Source organism: Chiloscyllium plagiosum, chromosome 14 (assembly GCF_004010195.1).
Source record: "Chiloscyllium plagiosum isolate BGI_BamShark_2017 chromosome 14, ASM401019v2, whole genome shotgun sequence".
Taxonomy (NCBI): domain Eukaryota; kingdom Metazoa; phylum Chordata; class Chondrichthyes; order Orectolobiformes; family Hemiscylliidae; genus Chiloscyllium; species Chiloscyllium plagiosum.
Genome location: NC_057723.1, coordinates 64,358,149 through 64,379,209, shown reverse-complemented (window position 1 = coordinate 64,379,209; position 21,061 = coordinate 64,358,149). Strand labels below are relative to the sequence as shown.

General features: G+C 42.7%; 1 protein-coding gene across 1 annotated transcript in view; it reads right to left on the bottom strand.

The window, feature by feature from the left end:
• Positions 1-17,267, bottom strand: part of LOC122556774 (E3 ubiquitin-protein ligase TRIM39-like) — a 52,705-nt gene extending 35,438 nt beyond the window's left edge. Inside the window, exons 1-3 of the mRNA XM_043703922.1 lie at positions 17,252-17,267; positions 1,367-1,462; positions 148-378 (exon numbers count right to left, since the gene is read on the bottom strand). Coding sequence (XP_043559857.1) covers positions 148-294 — 147 coding nt within the window. The 5' untranslated portion in view covers positions 295-378; positions 1,367-1,462; positions 17,252-17,267. The remainder of the gene's footprint in view (positions 1-147; positions 379-1,366; positions 1,463-17,251) is intronic.
• Positions 17,268-21,061: the final 3,794 nt, after the last annotated feature.

Here is a 21,061-nt window from a genome sequence, read left to right as displayed (position 1 = left end):
CACAAACACACAATCCCCTACCCCCCACCCCCACCCCACACACGCCCCACAAATACTAGCTTCACTAATATTCTTCAATAATTTATCCACCAGGCATCATAGAAAATTCCCTTTGCCCAGCAGTGGCCATGTGTATTGAAGATGTACCTGAATAATGGAGAGAGGGTCCTTCTGCAAGAAACTCTGGATTTCTCCATCTATTGATGCAATCTGTTCCATCTTGCTGTTTAATGCTTCAGAACAGCTTCGAATCTGAGAGAGAGCTTGGAGTCCCTCCTCATCGATCACTCTCATGGTGGATTCTTCATCTTCATCCAGCTTTCTCCTCCATTCAGAGAAGTTATTTGATAACTTTTCTTTAATCTCACTGATTTGTGTCTGAAAACCAAACCAACTCTCATTACAAACAGTCCTTTCTCACAGCTGTTACCCTGAGCACATGGCACTTTCCAGGGACCGGTTAGTTTGTTTTGATCACTACCACATCACCATTAAAGATAGTCAAGCAGTGGAGATTGTCCACTGCGAGGGAAAACAAAATGTCGTCAGGGTTACCTTGAGTTTAAAAGAAAGGGCACTTCCATCCACACCTGCAGTGATGGCTCCAGTTTTGGTGCCGTACCTAGTGAAGGAGATTGAGGTTCTAGAGTGGATGGTAACCAGAATGACAAAGACTGTGATGGATTTCAATTCAGGGGACCATCTGGAAAAGGTCAGTTGATTGAGAGAAAGGCAAGCTGAGAGAGACAAGGTGAAGATGTTTAAATTGATGGAGAGAATATCAGATTCACTGATTGGGTAAGGCATTTGAGAAGGGTCAGGATGGTTAGACTAGAGGGCAGGTAAATTAAATGCACAGAGAGTTAGATAAGACACCAGTGTCCTCAATATCTGCAACAAAGCCCCTGAACATGCGGTGGGGATGGAAACACTCCCACCCTTCAAATGGAAGTTGGTGAGGAATTTCTCAGGATTTGTTCCAAATTGGTTGGAAGTGTTCATTCTGTCTTCTGTTTGTCTTTGCCAGATGAGGACATGGTTCATAGTGGATCAGTGGGTGTGTGAATGAACTCTCTCTGCGTGGGGCAGGCTCACTGGCGTTAGTGGGATTTTCTTCCCTTTCCTTTTTAATTTCAGATGATCCCGGCTCCAAGACAAGTCTTCAACTGCCACTGTGTGTGTTTCAGTAAATCCAGTGTCCGAGTGATGGAATAATATTCCCTGGGAGATGCAGGGAGAGTTAAACAGCTGCCCCTCACATCAAACACAGGGGAGCTCAGTGTAATCAGTGACTCAGTTCGAACAGAACCAGCCTGATTAAGTGAGTCGAGGTACCTTTTCCAAATCTCGTCCCAGTTTTAGCTACCTTTATTTCAGCTTCTGATCTCTCCAATTCTTCCTTTTTGCTGGAACAATTCCTCTGGATGTCATCAATCTTCTCAAATTCTTTCTCTAACTTTACCTGGAAAGATGTTTGGAAATTGTTTAAAATAACAATCTGCAGTTAATTTCATAAAATATCCTGAGTGTAATCAATCAAAAATTATATCAGAGTGAGTGAAAATCCCTGGTGTCATATTATCACCCTAATTGCTGAATTTAAGGTGATTAGTTTGCTTCTTTGTCTGTCTATGGGACACTCCCCAGTAAATATGCAGCACTGATTCTGTCTCTCCATAAGTGTATAAGGTGCTTGTACTTTGGCCTCAGTGGTGGAGTTTGGACGTGCAGTAGTCCTGGCTGTCTTGAACATGTTCAGCAAGGACCTCTCTCATGGTGATCATTCTAAACCTGTCAACCTCACACTGCACTTGTGAGCTACCTGCTGTGTTTCACACATCCGAAGAATGTCTGTTGGTTGATCATGCTCAGAAAGTTTATTCCACATGGGGCACTGAGACAGAAGGCAGGCAGAAGGTGGATTTAACAGGAGTGGGGGAAGTGAGGTGCAGCATCGTCAGTCAGTGAGTGGGTCAGAGTGACAGTGATGTTTATGAGGACAGAAAGCCAGCCGATGACGGGATAAGAGCAATCTTTTTAACGAGTTTTCCAGGGGCTACAGTGAATGGTTGAAGTTTTCATATATTATAAATTTAGAAGCTTAAAAAAGTTATGTGTTGGAATCATAGAGATGTACAACCGGAAGCAGACCCTTCAGGTCCCGCTTGTCCATACTGACCACATAACCCAACCTAATCTAGTCCCAATTTCCAGCACCCGGCCCATATCCCTCTAAACCCTTCCCATTCATATACCCATGCAGATGCCTTTTAAATGCTGTAATTGTACCAGTCTCCACCACTTCCTCTGGCAGCTCCTTCCAAACACATACCATCCTCTGCGTGAAAAAGTTGCCCCTTAGGTCCCTTTTAAATCCATCTCCTCTCACCCTAAACCTATGCCTTCTAGTTCTAGACTACCCCACCCTGGGGAAGGACCTTGTCTATTTACCCTATCCATGCACCTCATGATTTTATAAACCTCCATAAGGTCACCCCTCAGCCTCCAACGCTCCAGGGAAAACAGCCCCAGCCTGTTCAGCCTCTCCCTATAGCTCAAATCCTCCAACCCTGGCAACATCTTTGTAAATCTTTTCTGAACCCGTTCAAGTTTCACAACATCCTTCCCATAGGAGGGAGACCAGAATTGCACACAATATTCTAAAAGTGGCCGAACCAATGTCCTGCCTAATGCTCGGAGTAATAAAGGAAAGCATACCAAACGCCTGCTTCACTATCCTATCTACATGCGACTCTACTTTCATGGAGCTGTGAACCTGTACTCCAAAGTCTCTGTTCAGTAACGCTCCCCAGGATCTTACCATTAGGTGCATAAGTCTAGCCCTGCTTTGCTTTTCCAAAATTCTGCACCTTGCATTTATCTGAATGTGAGGGAGTGTGACACAGTGGTTGGGGGGGGTGTGGCATGGTAGTTGGGGGCAGCACGGTTGCTCAAGGGTTAACACTTCTGCCCCACAGTGCCAGGGACCCAGGTTTGATTCCAGCCTTGAGAGACTGTCTGTGTGAAGTTTGCACATTCTCCCTGTGTCTGCGTGGGTTTCCTCTGGGTGTTCCGGTTTCCTCCCATAATCCAAAGGTGTGCAGGTCAGGTGAACTGACCATACTAAATTGCCCATAGTGTTCAGGGATGTTTAGGTTGGGTGCATTAGTCAGGGGTAAATGTAGAGTAATAGGGGAATGGATCTGGGTGGGTTACTCTTCAGAGGGTCAGTGTGGACTTTCTGGGTCAAAGGGCCTATTTCCACACTGCAGGGATTTTATTCTGTGTTTCTATGATTAAATCCCATCTGCCACTCTTCAGACCATTAGCGCAACTGATCAAGAACCTGTTATATTCTGAGGCAACCTTCTTCGCTGTCCAATTTTGGTGTCATCTGCAAACTTACTAACTATACCTCCTATGTTCACATCGAAATCATCTATATAAATAGTGAAAAGCAATGGACCCGGCACCGATCCTTGTGGCACTCCACTGGTCACAGGCCTCCAGTCTGAAAAACAACCCTCCCCCACCCCCATCTGTCTTCTCCCTTCAGGCCATTTCAAGGGAGTTTGTTTTTCACATTGCAAAAGTTGATCATGACTTTCTTTCAGTTCAGACTTTTTTTTTACAAGCTGTTTGGAGACCATCAGTAATCAGCTGAGGTTTTTTCGTTCTGAATTTGGAAGCTGAAAAGCTATATATGTTTGAAAGGGAGTCTTTTTTTCACATTGTAAGATATTTTTTAAAAAGTCGAACAGTTTTTTTTTAAATAAGGTGCAGTGTTTTCATTTCGGAGAGTCTTATGTGTGATCAGCTCTGGAGAAGACTGTATTTCGAGGGATTGAAGAGGAGTCATTTTAATTCAATTAATCAGCTAAGTGGTTAATTTTATTTAAGCTTTATATGCTTGATGTGTGTGCATATATATATTTTTTCACTTTAACATTACTTTGTGTAGGTAATGAAAGTTGGTTTATTTTGCATGAGATATTATTGAACATTTTTTAGGCTTAATGTCATTGAGGAGGAGAAAATGAGGACTGCAGATACTGGAAATCAGATTCAGAGTGTGGTGCTGGAAAAACACAGCCTGCCAGGCAGCATCCGAGGAGCAGGAGAATCAATGTTTTGGGCATAGCTCTTCATCAGCCTCATTCCTAATGAAGAACTTATGCTCAAAACATCGATTCTCCGGTTCCTCGGATGCTGCCTGACAGGCTGTGTTTTTCCAGCACCACACTCTTCGACTCTTAATGCCATTGAGGGCATTTAAGAGCTACAAAGAGGGATCACTAATAGCTTTAGGAAAGTGATTTAGAAAAGGATCAGTCAGATAGATGGGTGACTGTCAGGAAGGTAATAAAGTAGTTCAATGGTATCCAGTAGCTATTCCTCTTTCAAAAAGATATTCTGTTTTTGGAACTGTTGAAGGGGATATTCAATCTGAGGAAAATGGAAGGGCCAGTCACTTATTGGACACTTGGAATGATTCCTATTTTAGGCAGCATTTGACAATATTGTCTCCTGTCAGGTGCAAGGACAGGAGATTCTGTGGCAGTGAGTGTAAATTTGCATTCCTAGTGCTGGGATTCAGGATGTCTCTGAGCATTTCAAGCATATTGTTAAAGGTATGACTGAGAAGGCAGAAATTATTGTACCCATTGGTAGGAATGACACTTTTAGGGAAAAGGTTAAAGCAATACAGAGCGAATTTAAGAGGTCAGGTAGAAGATTAAAAAAAAAAGAACCTTCAAAGTAGTAATTTCTGGTTTACTCCCAGTGTCACTGAGGGGAGGACTAAAAGGATAATGAAGAGCTGGTGTTTTGTTCAGGGATTCTGGCTTTTGGTCACTTGGATATCTTTTGGGATAGAAAAGACCTGTTCAAAATGGATGAGTCTAACCTGAACAGAAAAACGACCAATATCCTAGTGGGGAAATTTGCTTGTTCCATTAGGGAGACTTTGTGCCGATAGACAGAGGGAGTAGAGGAATTCTAAGTATTACTGTAAATGGAAGGATTGATGGGAAAAGGTTCTGGATGGGAGGAGAGTATGTCAATTAGAAAGGAAAGACAAGAGAGAGTTCAGAGGTATGTAGTAACTCTGAAGAACTAAATTGCATTTATTTCAATGCAAAGGGTTTTACACGTAAGGCTGACGAACTCAGGGCATATTTAAGAATTGGGATGGCATTGCTAATACAGAAGTTGGGCTGAAGGATAGACGGGACTGGCAGCTCCATGTTCCGGGTTTTAGATGCTACAGGAAGGAAAGGAAAAAAAGCAATAATGGAGGGGGGTGGGGGGATGTTTTTGATTAAGGAATAAATTACTTCTATAACTAGAGAAGATATTTCTGAAAAAGTTGTCCACTGAAAATATGTTGGTAAAAGTTAGAAATAAGATAGGAAAGATCACTTTATTAGAATTGCCCGTGCCACGTGCTCGTGAGGTGAGGAATAGGGAGAGAAAGGAGTTGAACACATGGCTCCAGGGATGGTGCAGGAGGGAGGGTTTCGGGTGTTTTGATAATTGGAGCTCTTTCTGGGGTAGGTGGGACTTCTACAAGCAGGATGGTCTTCATCTAAACCAGAGGGGTATCAATATCCTGGGGGGGGGGGGAATTCATTAAAGCTATTAAGGTGGATTTAAACTAATACAGCATGGGGATGGGAATCAAAATTGTAGGACAGGTACAGAAGAGGATGAGAGTAGGGAGTTCCCAAATCAAGTACCTGACACTGGCAAGCGAGAACCTGGTTTGAAGTGTGTGTACTTCAACACGAGGAGCATTCAAAATAAAGTGGGTGAACTGGCAGCGTGGGTTGGTACCTGGGACTTCGATGTTGTGGTCATTACAGAGACATGGATAGAGCAGGGACAGGAATGGCTGTGGCAGGTTCCTGGATTCAGATGTTTCAGTAAGAACAGAGAGGATGGTAAAAGAGGGGGAGGTGTGGCATTGTTGATCCGGGACAATATTACAGTTGTAGAAAGGATGTTTGGGGACTCGTTAACTGAGGTAATATGGGCTGAGGTTAGAAACAGGAAAGGAGAAGTCACCATGCTGGGAGTGTTCTATAGGCCTCTGAATAGTCCCAGAGATGTAGAGGAAAGGATAGCAAAGATGAATCTCGATAGGAGTGAGAGAGGCAGGGTAGTTGTCATGGGGGACTTCAACTATCCAAATATTGACTGGGATCATTACAGCACGAGTACTATAGATGGGTCAGTTTTTGTCCAGTGTATGCAGGAGGGCTTCCTGACACAGTATGTAGACAGGCCTACAAGGGGCGAAGCCACTTTAGATTTAGTACTGGATAATGAGCCTGGCCAGGTGTTAGATTTGGAAGTAGGTGAGCACTTTGGAGACAGCAATCACAATTCTGTCAGGTTTACTTTAGTGATGGAAAGGGATAGGTGTACTCCACCGAGCAAGAGTTACAGCTGGGGGAAGGGAAATTATGATGCAATTAGGAAAGATTTAGGAAGCGTAGAATGGGAAGGAAACTGCAGGGGATGAGCACATTAAAAACGTGGAACTTATTCAAGGAAAAGCTCCGGTGTGTCCTAGATAAGTACCTGTCAGGCAGGGAGGAAGATATAGAACGCGTAAGCCGTGGTTTACTAAGGAAGTGGAATCCCTGGTCAAGAAGAAGAAGACGGTTTATGTTTGGACAAAATGTGAAAACTCAGTTAGGTCGCTTGAGGGTTACAAGGAAGTCAGGGAAGACTTAAAAAGAGAGCTCAGAAGAGCCAGGAGGAGACATGAGAAGTTGTTGGCGGATAGGATCAGGGTTAACCCTAAGGCTTTCCATAGGTATGTCAGGAATAAAAGAATGATGAGAGTTAAATTAGGGCCAATCAAGGATAATAGTGGGAAAGTGTGTTGGAGTCAGAGAAGATAGGGGAAGCACTAAATAAATATTTTTGGACAGTGTTCACTATAGAAAATGAAAATGTTGGCGAGGAAGATACAGAGATACTTGCATCTAGACTAGAAGAGATTGAGGTTCACAAGGAAGAGGTATTAGAAATACTCCAGTGTGTGAAAATAGACAAGTCCCCTGGGCCGGATGGGATCCATCCTATGATCCTCTGCGAAGCAAGGGAAGAGATTGCTGAGCCTTTGGCATTGATCTTCAAATCATCATTGTCTACAGGAATAGTGCCTGAGGACTGGAGGATAGCAAATGTGGTTCCCTTGTTCAAAAAGGGTAGTAGAGACAACCCTGGTAATTACAGACTAGTGAGTCTCACTTCAGTTGTTGGTAAAGTGTTGGAAAAGGTTATAAGAGATAGGATTTATAACCATCTAGAAAAGAATAATCTCATCAGGGACATTCAGCACGGTTTTGTGATGGATAGGTTGTGCCTAACGAATCTTATTGACTTTTTTGACAAAGTGACCAAATAGGTAGATGAGAGTAAACCGGTTGATGTGGTGTATATGGATTTCAGCAAGGCGTTCGATAAGGTTCCCCACAGTAGGCTATTATACAAAATGTGGAGGAATGGGATTGTGGGACACATAGCAGTTTGGATCAGTAATTGGCTTGCTGAAAGAAAACAGACGGTTGTAGTTGATGGAACATGTTCATCTTGGTGTCCGCAAGGGTCGGTGTTGGGTCCATTGCTGTTCGTCATTTTTATAAATGACCTGGATGAGGGCTTAGAAGGGTGGGTTAGTAAATTTGAGGACGACACTAAGGTCAGTGGAGTTGTGGATAGTGACGAAGGAGGTTGCAGAGAGACATAGATAGGATGCAGAGCTGGGCTGAGAGGTGGCAAATGGAGTTTAATGTGGACAAGTGTGAGGTGATACACTTTGACCGGAGTAATCAGAATGTAAAGTACTGGGCTAATGGTAAGATTCTTGGGAGTGCAGATGAGCAAACAGATCTCGGTGTTCATGTACACAGATCCCTGAAAGTTGCCACCCAGATTGACAGGGTTGGTAAGAAGGCATACAGTGTTTTGGCCTTTATTAATAGAGGGATTGAGTTCCGGAACCAGGAGGTTATGCTGCAGCTGTACAAAGTTCTGGTGCGGCCACACTTGGAGTATTGTGTACAGTTCTGGTCACTGCATTATAAGAAGGATGTGGAAGCTTTGGAAAGGGTGCAGAGGAGATTTACTAGGATGTTGCCTGGTATGGAAGGAATGTCTTACGAGGAAAGGCTGAGGGCCTTGAGGCTGTTCTCGTTAGAGAGAAGAAGGTTGAGAGGTGACTTAATAGAGACAAATAAGATAATCGGAGGGTTAGATAGGATGGACAGGGAGAGCCTTTTTCCAAGTATGGGGACGGCAAACACGAGGGGACACAACTTTAAAGTGAGGGGAGACTGAGTAGTTTCTTTACTCAGAGAGTAGTAAGGGTATAGAATGCTTTGCCTGAATCGGTAGTAGATTTGTCAAGTTTAAGTGCATTTAAGTCGTCATTGAACAGGCAAATGGACGTACATGGAATAGTGTAGGTGGGATGGGCTTCAGATTAGTATAACAGGGCGGCGTAACATTGAGGGCCGAAGGGCCTGTACTGCGCTGTAATGTTCTATGTTCTATGTACTATAGGGTTCCCAGTAGTCAGTGAGAAATAGTGAAACAAATATGTAAGGAGATTTCATATATGTAAGCATAAATTTGTAATACAAAGGGATTTTAATTTTCCAAACACTGACTGAGGTTACCATTGTGTTAAAGGTCTGGTTGTGAAGAATTTATCAAATGTGTTCAAAAAAATTTGCTTCATCAATATGTGGATGCTCCTACTTGAGAAGGAGCAAATTAGACCTTCTTTTGGGCACTAGGCAGGGCAGGTGACTGACATAAATGGGGGAGGACACTTTGGGTCGAGTGATCATGATTCTATTAGTTTCAAAATGGTTATTGAAAATGATAAGCCTTCCATAAAAGTTAAGGTTTTTAACTGGAGTAAGGCAAATTTTAATGACATGAGACAAGAACTACAAAAAGTTGATTGCAGTGGACCATTCACAGGTAAAAGGACGTCAGACAAGTGAAAGACTTTCATGGGTGTGATGACGAGAGTGCAGAAACATTATGTTCCTGTTAGAGTAAGGCTGGTAAGATTAAGGAACAATGGATGAATAAAGATGTTGATTCAAGAGTAAAACAGAATCTTATTTTAACTATGGAAAACTTAGTTCAATTGAATCGCTTAATCAATATAAAGGGTGTAGAAAGAAATCAGGAAGACAAAGAGGGACTATGAGATAGCTTTGGCAAATAAGGAGAAGGATAATCCAAAAGGATTCTACAAATACGTTAAGAGCAAGAGGGTAACTAGAGAGAGGGTAGGAGCCCCTTAAAGATCAAGGAAGTTATCTTTGTGTTGAACCCCAGGAGATGGCAGAGATACTAAATAAATATTTTGCTTCAGTTTTTACTATGGAGAAAGAAATAGAGGCTAGAAACACACGTAAATAAATGTGGATGTTTTAAAAACAGTTTACATTACAGAAGAGGAAATTCAGGAGGTCTCAGATAATATACAGGTGGATAAATCTCCAAGACCTGATCTAATGTATCCCAGAATGCTATGGGAAGAAAGGGAGGAAATTGTGAGACCCCTTGTGGAAATAATTCCATCATCTTTAATTCCAGGTGAAGTGCCTGATGATTGGAGGGTGGCTAATGTTGTACCTTAGTTTTAGAAAGGTTGTAAGGAGAAACCAGGGACCTATGAGGCTGACTTTGGTTATGGGCAAGTTGTTGGAGGTGATTTTAAAAGGTAGAATTATTGGATATTTCGAGAGGTAGAAATTGATGAGGGACAGTCAGCATTGTTTTGTGTGAGGAAAATCATATCTCATAAACTTGATTGAGGTTCTTTGAGGAAGTTAACAAAAAGATTCATGAGGGGCAGAGCAGTAGACAAACAAAAACAGAAATTTCTGGAAAGGTTCAACAGGTCTGACAGCATCTGCAAATAGAAATCAAAGTTAACATTTTGGGTCCGGTGACCCTTCCTCAGAACTCATCTCAGAAACAAAGAACTTGTTCATTTACTTGGACCTAAGTAAAGCCTTCAACAAGGTTTTGCATGGTAGACTAATTAGTAAACTTAGGTCACATGGGATTCTAGGTGAGCTTGCCAATTGGATACAGAACTGGCTTAATGACAGGAGGCAGAGAGTGGTGGTAGAGAGTTGCTTTTTGGACGAGAGACCAGTGGGACCAATGGTGCACCACAGGGATCGGTTCTGGATCCTCTTTTGTTTGTCATTTATATAAATGATTTGAATGAGAATATTGAAGACATGGTTAATAAGTTTGTGGACAACATCAAAATTGGTGGCATAGTAGACAGTGAAAAAGGTTTTCTAAGATTACAAAGGGATCTTAATCAAATGGGTCAATGGGCTGAAAAATGGCAGACAGTGTTCGATCTGGATAAATGTGAGGTTTTGCATTTTGGTTCAATGATCAAGAGTCGGGCTTTTACAATTAATGGTAGGGCTTTGGATAGTGTTGTAGAACAGAGGAACCTAGGGGGTTCAGGTACGTAAATCATATATAGTCAAGGTGGTTAAAAAGGCATTTGGCACACCACACTTGCCTTTGTTGTTCATTCCTTTGAATATAGGAGTTGGGAAGTCATGTGGAGGTATTACAGGACATTGCTGAGGCCTCTTCTGGAGTGCTGTATCCAGGTGTGGTCACTCAGTTATAGGAAGGATATTATTAAACTGGAGAGGGTTCAGAAGAGATTTACCAGGATGTTGCCAGGTATGAGGTCATTGTACACATTGGCATTAATGACATAAGAAGAGAAAAGGATGAGATTCTAAGGAGAGAATATAGGAAGTTAGGCAGGAATTTAAAAAGTAAGTCCTCAAAGGTAGTAACATTCGGATTACTCACAGTGCCAGTGAAGGTAGGAATGCTTGGCTGGGGAGCTGGTACAGGGGAGAAGGAGTCTCATATTTGGATCTTTGGAATCTCTTCTGGGGTAGAAATGACCTGGACTGGACAGATTGCACCTGAATTGGAAGGGGACTAATATCCCGGCAGGGAGATTTGGTACAGCTGTTCAGGAGGATTTAAACTACTATGGGGGGGCAGATAATGGGACCCAGAAGATAGTGAGGAATGAGTTCAGTCTAAGACTGGTGCATTCGGGAAAAGGAGTAAGTCAAACAGTTAGGGAAGGCAGGGACAAAGTGAAGAATGTAGTATCACTGATCAATTAAACTGTATTTATTTCAATGCAAGAGCGGCCTAACAGCATTGAACGGCAGATGAACTTAGGGCATGGTTGGGAACATGGGACTGGGGTATCATAGCAATTACAGAGATGTAGCTCAGGAATAGACAGGACACGCAGCTTAATGTTCCAGGATATACATGCTATAGTAAGAATAGAAAGGGGGCAATAGAGGAGGGGGTGGTGTTTTTGATTAAGGAGAATCTCTTCTGGGGTAGGGAGAATATTCCTGGGAATATGTCCAGTGAAGTTACTTGGATGGAGCTCAGAAATAAGAAAAGGATATTTATCTTATTGGGATTGTACTATCGACCTCCCAACAGTCAGTGGGAAATTGAAAAACAAATTGGTAAGGAGATCTCAGTTATCTGTAAGATTAATAGGGTGGTTATGGTAGGGGATTTTAACTTTCCAAACATAGACCGGGACTGCTTGAGTGTTAAGGATTTAGCTGGAGAGAAATTTGTTAAGTGTGTGGATGTATCCACGAGAGAAGGTGCAAAACTTGACCTACTCTTGGGAAATAGGGCAGGGCAGGTGACTGAGGTGTCAGTGGGGGAGCACTTCGGGGCCAGTGATCATAATTCTCTCATTTTAAAATAGTGGTAGAAAAGGATAGTTGAAGTTCTAAATTGGAGGAAGACCAATTTTGGTATCAGGCAAGAACTTTCAAAAGTTGAGTGGGGGCAGATATTTGCAGGTAAAGGGACAGCTGGAAAATAGGAAGCCTTCAAAAATGAGATGCATGAGTCCAGAGACAGTATGTTCTCTTAGAGTGAAGTGCAAGGCCGGTAGATATAGAGAATGCTGAATGACTAGAAAAATTGAAGTTGTGGTCAAGAATAAGAAGGAAGCATATTTCAGATATAGACAGCAGGGATAGAGTGATTCCTTAGAACAGTGTAAAGACAATAGGAGTATAGAATAGAATAAAATAGAATAGAATCCCTACAGTGTGGAAACAGACCCTTCAGCCCAGCAAGTCCACACCAACCCTCTGAAGAGCATCCCACCCAGACCATTCCCCATTACAGTACATTTACCCCTGACTAATACACCTAACCTACACATCTCTGAACACTCTGGGCGATTTAACATGGCCAATTTACCTAATCAGCAAATCTTAGAATTGTGGTAGGAAACTGGAACACCTGGAGGAAACCTATGTAAACAAGGGGAAAATGTGCAAATTCCACGTGGATGGTTGCCAAGACTGGAATCGAACCCAGGTCCCAGTGCTGTGAGGCAGCAGTGCTAACCCCTGACCCACTGTGCTGCCCCCAACCCCACTGTGCTGATCCCAGTGATCATGCCAACCTCTCCACATTTAGATAAATGTGAGGTGATGGATTTTGGAAAAACAAAGCAGGGCAGGACTTATACACTTAATGGCAAGGTCCTAGGGAGTGTTGCTGAACAAAGAGACCCCGGAGTGCAGGTTCATGGCTCCTTGAAAGTAGACTCACAGTTAGATAGGATAGTGAAGAAGATTTTTGATATGCTTACTTAAGATGTAAATCAGGAGGTCAAAAAGGCGACAAGAGATACCTTTGGCAAATAGAGTTAAAGAGAATCCAAAGAGATTCTACAAATACATGAAGGACAAAAGAGTAACTGGGGAGAAAATAGAACCCCTCAAAGATCAGCAAGGCAGCCTACGTGTGGAACCACAGGAGATGGGGGAAATACTACAGAGGAACCTCAATTGTCCAGCATTCAATTAACTGAACTTCAGATCATCCAAACAAGATCACAAGGTCCCGATCTGTGGCTAACTATGTTATTCAGCATCGATTACCAGGCGTTCAATTAACCAAATGAAATACTTCCTGCCCGTGTCTTTCGGATAATTGAGATTCAGCTGTAAGCAAGCATTTTACATCAGTGTTTCCTGTGGAGAAGGACATGGAAGTTAGAAGACAGGGGAAATAAAAAGACATCTTGAAAAAAGTCCATATTACAGAGGAGAGTATGCTGGGTGTCTTAAAATGCACAATGATGGATAAATCCCTGGAACTTGTTAAGGTGTACTCTAGAACTCTATAGGAAGCTACAGAAGTGATTACTGGGCCCTTTGCTGAAATATTTGTATCATCCACAGGTGAGGTGTCAGAAAACTGGAGGTTGGCTAATATGGTGCCACTATTTAAGAAAGGTGGTAAGGAAAGCCAGGGAACTATAGACCAGTGAGCCTGACATTGGTGGTGGGCAAATTGTTGGAGGGAATCCTGAGGGACAGGATTTATATGTATTTGGAAAGGCAAGGCCTGATTATGGATAATCAACATGGCTTTGTGCATAGGAAATCATGTCTCACAAATTTGATTGAGTTTTTTTGAAGAAGTAACGAAGAGGTTTGATGAGGGCAGAGTGGACGTGATCTATAAGGTTCAGTAAGGTTTTCGACAATGTTCCTCAAGGGAGACTGGTTAAAAAGGTTAGATCACATGGAATACAAGGAGAACTAGCCATTTGGATACAGAACTGGCTCAATAGTAGAAGACAGAGGATGGTGGCGGAGGGTTGTTTTTCAGACTGGAGGCCTGTGACCAGTGGAGTGACACAAGGATAGGTGCTGGGTCCACTGATTATCATCATTTTTCTAAATGATTGGAGGTATGGTTAGTAAGTTTGCAAACGACACCAAAATTGGAGGTGTAGTGGACAGCAAAGAAGGTTAACTCGGAGTACAACAGCATCTTGATCAGATGGGCCAATGGGTCGAGGAGTGGCAGATGGAGTTTAATTTAGATAAATGTGAGGTGCTGCATTTTGGCAAGGCATAACAGATCAGGGCCTATATGCTTGATGGTAAGGTTCTGGGAAGTGTTGTTGAATAAAGAGACCTTTGAGTGCAGGTTCATAGCTCCTTGAAAGTAGAGTTACAGGTAGATCGGATAGTGAAGACGGCATTTGGTATGCTTTCCTTTATTGGTCAGTGCACTGAGTATAGGTGTTGCTAGGTCATGTTGTGGCTGTGCAGGACATTAATGAGGCCACTTTTAGAATTTTATGTGCAATTCTTGACTCCCTGCTATAGGAAGGATGTTGTGAAACTGGAAAGGGTTCAGAAAAGACTTACAATGATGTTGCCAAGGTTGGAGGGTTTGAGCTATAGGGAGAGGCTGAATAGGCTGGGGTAGGTTTGTCTGGCACATCAGAGACTGAGGGATGACCTTAAAGAGGTTTATAAAATCAGGAAGAGAATGGATAGGGTGAGAGGCGAGTCTAAAACTCGAGGATATAAGTTTAAGGTGAGACAGGAAAGATGGAGAAGGGAGAACATTCCCCCATCTACACCAACGGAACTGGGGTTGGGAAGGTGGAGAGCATCAAGTCCTTTGGTGTCACGAAAACCGAGAACCTGTCCTGGACTTCCCTGTAGATGCTATGGTCAACACAACAGCGCCTCTTCTTCTTTCAGGCAGCTCAGGAAATTTGGCATGGTCATAAGATCCTCACAAACTTCTACAGATGCACCATTGAAACCACACAGCCTGGGTGCATAATAGCCTGGTATGGCGACTACACTGCTCAGGACCATAAGAAATTACAGAAGGGAATGTGCACAGCTCAGACCAGCATGGAAGCCAACCATCCATCCATGGATTCCACTTACACAGCTCCACTGCCACACAGAGGTTGCCAACATCAAAGACCCATGGCATCCTGATAATGCTCTCCCACAGCTCTTCTGTCAGGTAGGAGATACAGAAGCCTGAACACACACACCAGCAAGTTCCGGAACAGCTTCTTCCTGGCCATTATTAGAGCGATGAATGGACTCTCTAACCTCAAACAATGCTGATCTTGCTCTCACCTAGCACGTGCCCTGTGCAATGTAACCTTTATGCCTCTATCTATGTCTTTTTGATCTGCCTATAGAGTTTGCAAACAAAGCTTTTCACTGTACTTCAGTACACGTGATAATAAATAAATGAATCAATCAATCGATCAAGGGGCAACTTTTTCACGCAGAGGGTAATATATGTATGGAATGAGCTTGTGGAGGAAGTGAATGCCATGAATAGGAAGAGTTTAGAGGGATATGGGCCAAATGCTGGCAAATAGGACTATATTAGGTTAGGATATCTGGTCGGCACGGACGAGTTGTTCCGAAGGATCTGTTTCTGTGCTATGTATCTCTATGACTCTGTGGAAGGCTTGAGATATAAACAAAAGGCTGTATAGGCTGGGATATTTTCACTGGAGCACAGGAGGTTGACAGGCAACCTTATAGAAGTTTATAAAATAATGAGGGGTATTGATAGAGCTAATGGTAATTGTCTTTTTCCTCAGATGGGTGATTTGAAGACTGGGGGGCACATTTTTAAGGTGAGAGGACAGAGATTTAAAAAAGACATGGGGGCAAGTTTTTCACATGGAGGGTGATTCATGTGTGGAATGAACTTCCTAAGGAAGTGGTGGATGCAATTACAATGTTTCAAAGACATTTGGATAAATACATGAATTAGAAAGGTTTGGAGGGATAAGGGCCAGGAGCAGGGAGGTTGGACTGGTTTAGTTTGGGATGATGGTTGAATCAAAAGGTCCGTTTCCTTGCTGATTGATTCTAGGACTCTATGATGTTTCCACTTCCTCATGAGAACTCTACTTATAACAAAATAACACTGGAACCTGTTCAGTCAAAGCCTCAGGAAGACGTGCCAAACACCTCTTTCAAATTGCCAGCAGTCTTAAATAGAGTTTCAGTTACCCTAACGTCTATTTGTGATATTACTGTGACCTCTGATGGTTGACTTTTTTAGACATTGCTCTAAATGCTACACATGATCGAAAAATACCTAGAACCTGATACTGAACTGCTACATCTCTTCAGCTTCAACTGGACTTTTCATAGAAATGAGCATACCTATGACTTTCAGTCCTGCCACATCATTGCCCAGAAATAAATCAACTCCAGCCACAGGTAATTTCTTCATTATACAAAGTACCACTTGGTTAGACAACAAATCACACTCCAATTGGACTTTGTACAATGGACCCAGGATATACTCTCTACCTATTCTGTTCGCCAACACTTTGGCTTTCATCGACTTTTCTGGAGGGAAAATCAAATCCTTCTCCAATCAGTTTGAGTAGACCCTGTATCTATTAGTATTGTTATGAGATTTGGTTGTTCCTTTGAAGAAAAAGAGATTATCTTCCCATGAGATACAAGCCCTTCTTATCGCTCATCTATTCAACATTCTTCCTCTGTACTCATGGCAGTGACTCTGAGTTGTAGTTAAACCACAATCTGATCCATGCTCTTTGCCTTCAGGCCCATACTTACAAACTCCACTAAGTCTCATGGATATCTCTTTTAACATTTAGCATTCTCAATGAATGTGTGCTACTTTGCTACAATGAAAACACCTTGGCTTCTGATTCTCACCTCCACCCTCAGTACTTTCCTTCCTGACCTTTAAACATTCCAGTTGTCCATGCTTTACTTTCACTAAATGCCTTCATTTCACTGTTGTCAAGGATGAGCTAGAGGGCTAAAATTGTTGATGGTATTTGATAGCTACATGACCCTATTGTTGATGGTATTTGATAGCTGCATGATCCTGAATGAGTCCTGTGAACATTCTTGTATGTGCCAAAGATGACTTGTTTTCTGCGTTTGCTTTTCTGTACTTGCTGTTTGTTACACTGTATAAGAGAGAGAGAGAGTTTCGTTCTAAGTTGCTGGATCACCTCAGACCAGGATCATGAATGGTACAAGGGACAATCTCAGCCTCCAGACCCAGATCAAGGGGTCCCTGACAGGCAGATGGATGTGAGGCTTATTGTTCTTTACCCTTTCTTCTTCATCCTCTTAATAAATATTCCTTTTTTTGTCTATTATTACTCAATATATGTTCATATTTAAACAAATTGCTGTAGTCGAACCTTCTCTTAACCATATTTAACCGAATCTGAAGAGAACTGCCTGGAATCACAGTGTAATCTAAGACATGTCTGTCAAGAGGATGGGATTCAAAAAAATGCTTTAAAGAAGGGAAAAACAACCTGATGCTCTGGAGACCTTCTGCATTTCAGGGTGGAGTGCAGCAGGCTCTGGATTCAGACCTGCAGCTAATATGTTCGCACAATTAGGTCTCCCGCAGGGATGTGGCGGACCGGTTATAACTGGGGCAGCACAGTGCCTCAGTGGTTCGCACTGCTGCCTCACAGCACCAGGGACTCGGGTTCGAATCCAGCCACAGTCTTCAGTCTGTGTGGATTAGATTAGATTAGATTACATTACAGTGTGGAAACAGGCCCTTCGGCCCAACAAGTCAACACCGACCCGCCGAAGCACAACCCACCCATACCCCTACATTTACCCTTTACCTAACACTACGGGCAATTTAGCATGGCCAATTCACCTAACCTGCCCATCTTTGGACTGTGGGAGGAAACCAGAGCACCCGGAGGAAACCCACGCAGACATGGGGAGAACGTGCAAACTCCACACAGTCAGTCGCCTGAGGCAGGAATTGAACCGGGTCTCTGGCGCTGTGAGGCAGCAGTGCTAACCACTGTGCCACCGTGCCGCATGTACTCCCTGTGTCTGTGTGAGTTTTCTCCAGGTGCTCTGGTTTCCTCCCACAATCCAAAGATGTTTAGGCTAGGTGAATTGACCGTGCTAAATTACCCTGTAGTGTCCAGGGATATGTAGGCTAAGTGGATTAGCCATGGGAATATACAAGGATAGGGTAGGGATCTGGGTGAAAACTATTCAAAGGGGCGGTCTGGACTCAATAGCTGAATGGCCTGATTCCACACTGTAGGGATTCTTTGATTCAATGGATTGTGAGAAAAAGAGAGATTTGGAGGCCAGGTTTCTGTACTGTGCAAGTGCATTGAACCTTGTAGAAGTGTTAACTCTTTATAGTCTGGTTTGAATGCACCTTTGTTTGTTGGTTTCCAAATTGTCGTGCACAGTTTATGTGTTTTTGTTCCCTGGAGTTTAAGACTTGGGGTATACTTTGAAGTTGCATTTTGGGAATGTATGATGATTTGAAAGTGTGCTGTGTGTTTATATCAGTGTGGGACATGTGTGGTTAATGTAATGTCCTTTAAAGAAACCATCAGTGGTCATGTAACTTTGGAAAAAAAAAGTCAAAACAACAGCAGTTTTAAAAGGGAGAAGAACAGACAAAGGAAGCACATGGTGACGTCATTGCAGGAGAGAGAGAGAGAGAGAGAACCTGCACAGTTACTGCCTTTGCTGTTTGAATTCATGTATCACTGGATATCGGAGTGCGTCTGGGAAAATTAACAAACAGTGAAATTCACAACTGATCTTGAAGGAGCTTTTGGATGAAGTTCACAGCATAGAATCAGATAAGTTAATCGCTGTTTTAAGTGTGGCCGACAGAGAATCTGCAGTAGTGAGTAGAGTGGGTTCTTTCTTGATTATATGTTTTTGGAGATATGTTTCTTGATTAAACTTAAAATATAAGTCATAACTATTAATTTAACCTGGGGCAGTGTTTTGTAGAGGACAAAGACGGTGTTATTTTTTGGGTCTGTAGATTGTGAAGGAGCAAAAATGGCTTTAATAGAATGATATGTACTTCTTGTCAGATGTGGGAGTTTAAAGAGAGTTTAAGGGTTACTGCAGATTATATCTACCATAAATGCTGTTGGCTGCGAATCTTATCAGGTCGAGTGGAGCGGATGGAGAGACAGTTAGAAGCATTGAGGAATTTGCAACAGCAACAGTATGGCAGTTATAGGAAGGGGGGAAAGTCTCAGATACAGTCACATAGATGGGTTAGCTCCAGAAAAGGTAAGAGAAGTAGGCAGCTAGTGCAGGAGTCTTCTGTGGATATGCCCATTTCAAACAGGTATGCTGATTTGGAAAATGAAGGGGGTGATGGATTCTCAGGAGAACATAGCACAAACAGCCAAGTTTCTGGTAGTAATGCAACGAGGGGTATGTCAGGGTCCAAGAGATCAATTGTGTTAGGGGATTCTCTAGTCCAAGGTACAAACAGATGTTTCTGTGGCCAGCAGCGCAAAAGCAGAATGGTATGTTGTTTCCCTGGTGCCAGGATCAAGTATGTCTCAGAGAGGGTGCAGAATGTTCTCACGGGGGAGAGGGGCCAGCAAGAGGTCATGGTCCACATTGGAACCAACGACATAGGAAGGGAAAAGGTTGAGATTCTGAAGGAAGTTTACAGAGAGTTAGGCAGAAATTTAAAAAGGAGGTCCTTGAGAGTAGTAATACCTGGATTACTCCCAGTGCTATGAGCTACTGAGGGCAGGAATAGGGGGATAGAGCAGATGAATGCATGGCTAAGGAGCTGGTATATGGGAGAAGGATTCACATTTTTGGATCATTGGAATCTCTTTTGGGGTAGAAGCCACCTGTACAAGAAGGACAGATTGCATGTAAATTGGAAGGGGACTAATATACTGGCAGGGAGATTTGCTGGAGCTGCTTTGGAGGATTTAAACTAGTAAGGTGGGGGGGTGGGACCGAGGGAGATAGTGTGGAAAGAGATCGAGCTGAGACTGGTACAGTTGAGAACAGAAGCGAGTCAAACAGTCAGGGCACGCAGGGATAAGGTAGGACTAATAAGTTAACTGCATTTATTTCAATGCAAAGGGCCTAACAGGGAAGGCAGATGAACTCAGGGCATGGTTAGGAACATGGGACTGGGATATCATAGCAATTACAGAAACATGGCTCAGGGATGGGCAGGACTGGCAGCTTAATGTTCCAGGATACAAATGCTACAGGAAGGCTAGAAAGGGAGGCAAGAGACTAGGGGGAGTGGCATTTTTGATAAAGAATAGCATTACAGCTGTGCTGAGAGAGGATATTCCCAGAAATACATCCAGGGAAGTTATTTGGGTAGAACTGAGAAATAAGAAAGGGATGATAACCTTACTGGGATTGTATTATAGACCCCCTAATAGTCAGAGGGAAATTGAGAAACAAACTTGTAAGGAGATCTCAGCTCTCTGTAAGAATAATAGGGTAGTTATGGTAGGGGGTTTTAACTTTCCAAACATAAACTGGAACTGCCATAGTGTTAAGGGTTTAGATGGAGAGCAATTTGTTAGTGTGTACAAGACAATTTTCTGATTCAGTATATGGATGTACCTACTAGAGAAGGTGCAAAACTTGACTTACTCTTGGGAAATAAGGGAGGGCAGGTGACTGAGGTGTCAGTGGGAGAGCACTTTGGGGCCAGTGACCATAATTTTATTAAATTTAAAATAATGATGGAAAAGGATAGACCAGATCTAAAAGTTGAAGTTCTAAATTGGAGAAAGGCTAATTTTGACGGAATGAGGTAAGAACCTTCGAAAGCTGATTGGGGGCAGATGTTCGCAGTGAAAAGGACAGCTGGAAAATGGGAAGCCTTCAGAAATGAGATAGCGAGAATCCAGAGAAAGTATATTCCTGTTAGGGTGAAAGGAAAGGCTGGTAGGTATAGGGAATGTTGGATGACTCAAGAAATTGAGGGTTTGGTTAAGAAAAAGAAAGAAGCGTATGTCAGGTATAGACAGGATAGATCGAATGAATCCTTAGAAGAGTATAAAGGAAGTAGGACTATACTTAAGAGGGAAATCAGGAGGGCAAAAAAGGGGACATGAGATAGCTTTGGCAAATAGAATTAAGGAGAATCCAAAGAATGCTTAGAAATACATAAAGGACAAAAGGGTAATCAGGGAGGGAATAGGCCCCCTCAAAGATCAGCAAGGTGGCCTTTGTGTGGAGCCACAGAAAATGGGGGAGATACTAAATGAGTATTTTGCATTGGTATTTACTGTGGAAAAGGATATGGAAGATATGGACTGTTGGGAAATAGATGGTGA